The sequence below is a fragment of the Biomphalaria glabrata genome, chromosome 4 (assembly GCF_947242115.1).
Source record: "Biomphalaria glabrata chromosome 4, xgBioGlab47.1, whole genome shotgun sequence".
In the NCBI taxonomy this organism is placed as follows: Eukaryota; Metazoa; Mollusca; class Gastropoda; family Planorbidae; genus Biomphalaria; species Biomphalaria glabrata.
In genome coordinates, this window is record NC_074714.1 from 36,217,156 (window position 1) to 36,225,092 (window position 7,937).

Consider the following 7,937-nt stretch of genomic DNA (forward strand, 5'->3'; position numbering starts at 1 on the left):
AGAGGATCCTTACAATGGAACTAAGATGTTACAGAAAGATCCTAGGTGTCACTTACAAAGACCACAGCACGAATGAAGAGATTAGAAACTGGCTTGATACAGCAGTTAGCCCCCACGATGACCTGCTAACCACTGTCAAAAAACTTAAACTCAAACTCTATGGCCACATCACAAGGTCCTAGAGCTCGCAAAGACTTTCTTTTAGGGAATACTACCAGGAAGAAGAAGAGGAAGACAGAGTAAGCGATGGGAAGACAACATCAAAGAACGAACTGGCCTGTCATTGCATGAAACTCTAACTAAGGCAAAGGACGGAGAGTAATGGAGAAAGACATTGACAGATCTTATGTGGTACCACTACGGTTCAACAGACTAATGATCGGTAAAGGTGTTAAGTGTCATTGTATCAATTAGTTTGGATCAGTCATGTAATTAAATTTGTAATAGATCTAGACTAACAACAATACATCTCTTCGATTAGAAATATTTTCACCAATGGATTTTGTTTAGCGCTATTTCAAGCTTTTAGCTTTCTCACTACTTTATGAGCCTGTCACTTACCTGGACCAGTTGGAAAATGGAAAGGGGGGGGGGGAGACAGAAAGGAAAATCTGGGTGGATTTTACTGTAATTGGTTTTTAAAAGCATTTACGAAAAAAAAAAAGGTGTACGACCTGAAGTCGTACTTTTGGCTCACGCCTCCCTGGGCCTACGTGCTAACCACTCTGTTAGTGAGGTACTTATTTCTAAACAAGATTGTATAGTTATATATTGTTTGTTTTAATTTAGACTAGCGTCAACCTACAAAGGGGACTAATTCAGCTTATACCACCACTTCAGTCAAGAACAATTTCTTTCCATTGTTTGAGATAGGGTTAGTTTTTTTTTTTTAAATTGATTCTTGTGTTGTCAGGTAGAGATTGGGTGTGGAAGAAATAACGTGTACAAACTTTTTAACAGACAGACAGAGTGAGACAAGCTTTGTAAAAGGTCTAATGTATTTAACCAAAAAAAAAACGTAGCCATTGAATGAAAACTTTTTTTAAGCTGCAAATATTAAGACCTCAGATTTCGATTTTTGATTGTACAGCGTAATCATTAACATTGTCAGTGTGCTATGGTTCAAATCTTTTTTAAAAAATTCGTATTAAACGAGATAAGGGGATTAAATCCATATATACATCCACATCTGTCATTGGGAAGATGTTATTCAATTTATTTCGATATCAAACAAAATGAGAAATCACCAAATAATTAAATAATTGGTTACTTTTTTTTATTTGGGAAATGGCAGAAAAAAAATGTTCAAACATTTTACCAGACAGACATACAGAGTTAGACAGACAGATAGAAAGATAACCAAGTAGTCTTTGCCTCTCAGCCAGACATTTTCAATTGCTTTTTTAGTTTTTGAGATTTTAACATACGAGACGGACGGATGGACCGACAGACCACAGAAAACTAACGGCAGATTTCCTCCCTTTCGAGGGCTGCTGAACTATAATATTGTGTTTTTTAAAAATCAAAACTGATTAAAATAGGTGTTTTCAAAAATAAACAGGACCTATGCTACTTTCCTTGAATTTAGCATTTCGGGATAGCGTAGAAAGATTAGCACACAACTAGCGAAGTATACCAAAGAAAACATTTTTGAGCAGGTTTTGTAAGTACAAGAAATGGTATTAATAAAGGCCTAATAATAAAATTACTTCAGAACTTTTTTTTCTTTCTACAGTAACCCAAGGCTAACATTGTAGCTGTATTAATAAATTAATACCAAGAGTCAGATATACTCAAAGACAAAAGCATTAACACTCAGACAATGAGAATTGAAACAGATGTTTAACCTTAACACACTATCAGCGACATAGATCTATGTATCTCATTTTTCTTTTCAAATCAAAAGCTAATCTCTGTATTATATAAGAAAGATTTTTTTCTAACGTTGTTTTGAATTAACACGTCCTGTTAGAATGTTTGGATTAGCTGTTGTACTTTTAGTGCACATTACTCATGTTTATGGTAAAGAATCCTATTTCTTTCTGTTCTAGTTCTAGGGAAAATGTTTATTCTCAACATCAATGCTTGTCAATAATATAAAGGTTTTGCTATTTGATATCTAAACATTGAGAAAAAAGATACGTATTTACTGGTATTTAAAAATGTAGAAAGGAGTTTGACTTTTTAAAGAAGAATGTTTTTGTCTGCTTTCATTGCTCGTCCTACAGGGGCGTGTCCTCATATCATCACTAGAGCCGAGTGGGGCGCTAGGCCACCGAATGGTGAATGGTTCTTGACCAACCCAGTGCAATACGCTTTCATTCACCATTCAGCAGGACCTGACTGTCATGATAGGGCTAGCTGCCAGGCTCAGGTGAAGGCTTTCCAGAATTATCACATGGACACACATGGTAAAGAAAACTGTTCAAAAATTAACACTCATTGTCTCATGGTCACTAAGACACACATTCATCAAAGTATTTACATGTGGTAGAACAATATAAAAATAATTGGGGCTTGATTTGTATCTTTCTTAAATTCTGAAATGTTAGTTGACTATGAACCTATTAGCACTTTTACTAAGAAAGTATCGTGGGGGAAATGAAGAAAACGGTCAGTTGGGAAGTGTGAACGCTGCTTTATCATCACATGTATTTTTACCAAGCTTACATCAACCCACTCTGTCAGTCTGTCTGTCTATCTGGTGATTTCTCCCTTACCCAATCTCAAATCTCACACTGAAATTTCGCACAATTATTTCTTTTACCTGACAACACAAGAATAAATTTAAAAAAAAAATTACTTAATTAACTATTGTTAATAAATTATTTTGTGGTGGTATAAGCTGAATTAGTCCCATTTTATAGGTCATGCGTCTTAGTGAACACAAACCTGAAAACTAGGTCGAGACTATAGAAACAATAGATAACTATACAATTTCATAAGATCTCCACTAGCAGAGTGGTTACCGTGTTGGCTTGAAAAGCCTGGGAAGGCTTGAGCCACGAGTTCGAATTCAGGTCGTTTTCCCCCTTTTTAAAAATTATTTTATAACTGCTTTAGATTTATTACAAATTTTATTACATGACTGATGCAGACTAATTGATACAAGTACACATTTTATAATTTGTTTGTTTCTTAAAAATATTTAAAAAAATATTTTCTTGTTGTCTGCTACTTCCACTTTATTCAAACATCATTCTACGATCTTCCAGTAACTTTGAATCTTTTTAGAAGTCTTATAACTTTTGAAGCTGGATAATTGATTAGCATTCTTATTTCATGATCAACTAGACTCTGTCTAGGACGCGACATTGAAGTTCAATAAAGTCAACTCAACAAATAGAGCTGCAAACAGATGAGCTTAGGCAATTCGATTCTGTATTACCTTCATGTTGATGGCAGTATGTGCGCTTAACTGTCTTTCGGACTGTCCCGGGTTCATATCATCACCATGCTCACTGCCATCCCCCGTCGTCCTGCGGGAAGTTTTGACTAAGAAGTATTTTATCTTCAACTCTGAAAGAATATCAGAAACGTGTAAAACATTTGACAAACATAGTGCACCAAAACATCTTTTAGGATAAACACCTGCTACACTAAAAAGCAAGCTACTTATATTTTTATCCACCATAGATAAAATATCTATTTATTGTCAAAAAAAAACAACTAACACAACAAACCTTTGTTTTTGTAATTGTTGAGGAACATATTTTCTTCTAATTGATATATATATATATATATATATATATATATATATATATATATATGTATATATATATATATATATATATATATATATATATATATATATATTCTTATATTATCTTAGCTTATAAATTATAGACGATATTTCAAAAGTGAAGATAATTACGTCCTGCGTGAATCTATGTGTCCCTTTAGTCCTGCATGTTAATCAGTGATTTAAACTATGTTAAGTCGTAGGTTTTCATGGCTCACTCTGGCGGAGTACATTTTATGCCTGTGTTGCTTTGTTCTATTACGTTTTACTTATCATATCAAATTTCTGATTCTCAAGACCTAGGCATATTTTGCATTTTTAATGGGGGAATATGTGGGTGGAGATTGTTTCCTATATTCGAATGTCACAAAGTTATATCAGGACACATTACTATACTGTTATGGTGTGAGTGTGTGTGTGTGTGTTTCTATTGCAGTAGCGTAGTTAGGGTGGGGGGATGGGGGGAGAACTTGAAGATCCCCCGGGCCCCCACTTGACATTGTTGACATTTTAAAAATATTTTTTTCCCACAGATCAAAGTTTTTTAAGTTAGTTTTAAATTTTAAAACGCAAAAATAGACATGTTGGCGATTTCTTTCCCTCTCACAAGAGATCAAACATGTGCAGCAAGAACTAAAAATATTTCTCTCTTTGTTACTAATACTAGATTTTAATGGCGAGTATATTAAGGTTATGCTAATTAACCTTGAAGAAAAATGTACAGAATTGTGTATAACAGATCCAATAATTATTCTTAATAATGCTAGAATTGTCCATTATTCGGGTTTGGCTTCTATAATTTCAGAAGAAAACTTCACACTCGAGTTATTACCCCTCTATTCATCTTTCCTCAATCCAATGGACACATGTTGTCCTAAATAAAAAAAACAAACAAAAAAACTGTTCTTATAGAGTGATAAAAGAGTGAATTGCAAGGGTGGGAAAATGAATTTAAAAAAACCCTTAATGTATGTCTCTTCGTCAGAGGAAATTTCACAATCATGGCATATTTTTTATTTGTGAAATTAAAAAAATGTTATTCTTTCAATGGGAACCTCCCCCATGTCGAGTTTGCCAGAGTGGGGCTACAAAACAGCGTGCCGCAGAGGTTGAACCTATGATAATACAACCAGAATGAGTGGCCTTCTGTCTGGCCTGCGGATACGTCTGTTAGACATAAATTCAAAGGCAACATTTCTGAACTGTGATAATCACTCTCTCAACCTGGCAGCTTTTCATTCTGTTGAGATAGATCCAACAATTGTCACCTTTTTAGGAACTGTACATGAATTGTTCAACTTTTTTTTCAAATTAACTTCAGTGATGGGCCAAACTGAAAGAAGATGAAGCCGGGGGTTAAAAAAAAAGTAATACAAGAGAAGAAGCTACGTCGGCAGTTTCCTTGCATCTCGACAAAGTCAAGCTATTGGAGAAACTTTCTGAATCAAGAACTGAAAGAATGGTCACTAGAAGCAGTGCACAGAATCTTCTTCATGCAGTGGAAATTAAGAATTTTTTACCTATCTGGAATTCTGGTCAAAGCTCCTGCGCCCAATTAATATAGTTCAGAAGAAACTACAAAAGTCTGGACTGCATATACGGGAAGCTGCTGAAGAAATTAGTACCCTCTCATGCTTTCTGCAAAATGATGCGTACATGATCTCATGTCATGATTTCCAATATAAAATGCACGGGGTCCCCAAAGAGGTCAATCCCACCATGCCCCCAAATCCCTAGCTACGCCCCTGTTCTATTGTGACGACGGGAAAAGGTTAGCGATTGGCTGTGAATAATGCAAGATAAATGGCATTGTGGTCATCGGTGTAAGGACAGACCACTCTTGAACGCGAGATTGAAAAGACTGAAAAGACGTGTTATTGAATCTTATTGTAGCGAGCTATATTTTGTTCAGTATATCATTTTATATTATAACTACTGTCTAGTACATTGATTTATCTTAAGTTAAATTTGTTTATATTGTAAAAAAAAACAAACATTGTATAGTTAGCAAAGAAGTTATTCAACATATTTCAATTTTTTAAAGTTAAGCTATTATACAGCGGTTTAGCTGTTTACCAGCAGTTTGGTGCTACAAGTCAAAGACCGCCCACAACATATACAAAATTAATATAACTTTAAATCTGACTTTTCAAATCCTTTAGAGAACAAATGTCTTAATAATTACATGGCTTGTGTGTCTTATAAAAGTCAAATATATTTCGCCATTCTTTCAGGCTGGCCTGACATCGGTTACACTTATGTCATTGGTGGTGACGGCTCTGTTTTTGAGGGCCGTGGATGGGATAGAGTTGGGGCCCATACATTGAACTACAACAGTGTTGGCTATGGTGAGTACACAAAATATGTTCTAAGGACATAGAACTACAGCAGTAAAAGCAATAGTGAGCATCGAAGCTCTGTTTAAAGGCCAAAATAACACATAGTGTATTTATGATAATCGATTAAAAAAATAATAATGTATGATTTTTATTTCAAGAACATTTTTATTTAACTCATGGCCTGAAAAAATCATGACGTGACAAATCATGACCTGACAAAATCATGACGTGACAAATCATGGCCTGACAAAATCATGACGTGACAAATCAGGACCTGACAAAATCATGACGTGACAAATCAGGACCTGACAAAATCATGACGTGGCAAATCAGGACCTGACAAAATCATGACGTGATTAATCTTGGCCTGACAAAATCATGACGTAACAAATCAGGACCTGACAAAATCATGACGTGACAAATCATGGCCTGACAAAATCATGACGTGACAAATCATGGCCTGACAAAATCATGACGTGACAAATCATGGCCTGACAAAATCATGACATGACAAATCAGGACCTGACAAAATCATGACGTAACAAATCAGGACCTGACAAAATCATGACGTGACAAATCATGGCCTGACAAAATCATGACGTGACAAATCATGGCCTGACAAAATCATGACGTGACAAATCAGGACCTGACAAAATCATGACGTGACAAATCAGGACCTGACAAAATCATGACGTGGCAAATCAGGACCTGACAAAATCATGACGTGATTAATCTTGGCCTGACAAAATCATGACGTAACAAATCAGGACCTGACAAAATCATGACGTGACAAATCATGGCCTGACAAAATCATGACGTGACAAATCATGGCCTGACAAAATCATGACGTGACAAATCATGGCCTGACAAAATCATGACATGACAAATCAGGACCTGACAAAATCATGACGTAACAAATCAGGACCTGACAAAATCATGACGTGACAAATCATGGCCTGACAAAATCATGACGTGACAAATCATGGCCTGACAAAATCATGACGTGACAAATCATGGCCTGACAAAATCATGACATGACAAATCAGGACCTGACAAAATCATGACGTGACAAACCATGGCCTGACAAAATCATGGCGTGACAGTCATGGGAAAAGCATATTTAACAGTCAGCCTAGTTTTACTACAATAATCATTGATGGCCTATAAACCTCACCATCTCAACACTCATACATCAGTTTAACCTTATATTTATCCACCCACCCATCTACATATCCATCCATCCATCCATCCATCCATTGATCCATTCGCACTCTATTATATCTGTATCAATTCCGTCCATGTTTCTGCTTGGTGGGTACGTTCACAAGCCACATGCCCACTGCAGCTGCCCAGCAAGCGGTCAGAGACTTAATCGACTGCGGTGTCCAGCTAGGGAAGATCAAACAGGGCTACACCCTAAGAGGCCATCGGGACATGCCCGGACAAAATACCGAGTGTCCTGGTACAATGTTTTGGAATGCGATCAAGCAATGGTCTCATTATTAAAGGACAGAATAGCGTGTCGGCGATCTTTATGACATAGAAATTATTTTCAATTATTCTTCTCAATTACATCTTGCACGTATCATAGGACCTCTGCTTTCAACATCGACTCATTTTTTAACTAGTTAAAAAGACAAAATCCTAAGGCCAAAATGAAAGGGTTCCTGTCACTTGGATAATCAGAGGCTAATTGAAAAAGCGAATATATTTGATAATAATAAGCTCTCTCTATATATATTGTTACGAATCTTACTATCCAGGCTCTCTGCAAACTGCACCATACACCACCAACTTAAAGAACTTGACAACCCAGGGCTCCAAAGTAACGTAACACTTTAATAGTTGAATAAATA

At 36.0% G+C, this 7,937-nt stretch overlaps 1 protein-coding gene across 1 annotated transcript; it reads left to right on the forward strand.

Moving 5' to 3' along the window:
- The first annotated feature begins 1,881 nt into the window (after window positions 1-1,881).
- Window positions 1,882-7,674, forward strand: LOC106052355 (peptidoglycan-recognition protein SC2-like). The gene is made up of 4 exons (XM_013207732.2): window positions 1,882-2,022; window positions 2,229-2,411; window positions 5,977-6,090; window positions 7,382-7,674. Exons 1-4 carry the CDS (start codon window positions 1,974-1,976, stop codon window positions 7,585-7,587), a joined length of 552 nt encoding a protein of 183 aa, XP_013063186.1. The 5' UTR covers window positions 1,882-1,973; the 3' UTR covers window positions 7,588-7,674.
- The last annotated feature ends 263 nt before the right edge of the window (window positions 7,675-7,937 follow it).

What these genes read in the sequence shown, in the direction of transcription:
- LOC106052355 (XM_013207732.2), top strand. Translation starts at nt 1,974, where the DNA reads ATGTTTGGATTAGCTGTTGTACTTTTAGTGCACATTACTCATGTTTAT. An exon ending in GCACATTACTCATGTTTATG is followed by an intron (nt 2,023 to 2,228) that starts GTAAAGAATCCT and finishes CTCGTCCTACAG; the next exon opens with GGGCGTGTCCTCATATCATC. An exon ending in TTATCACATGGACACACATG is followed by an intron (nt 2,412 to 5,976) that starts GTAAAGAAAACT and finishes CCATTCTTTCAG; the next exon opens with GCTGGCCTGACATCGGTTAC.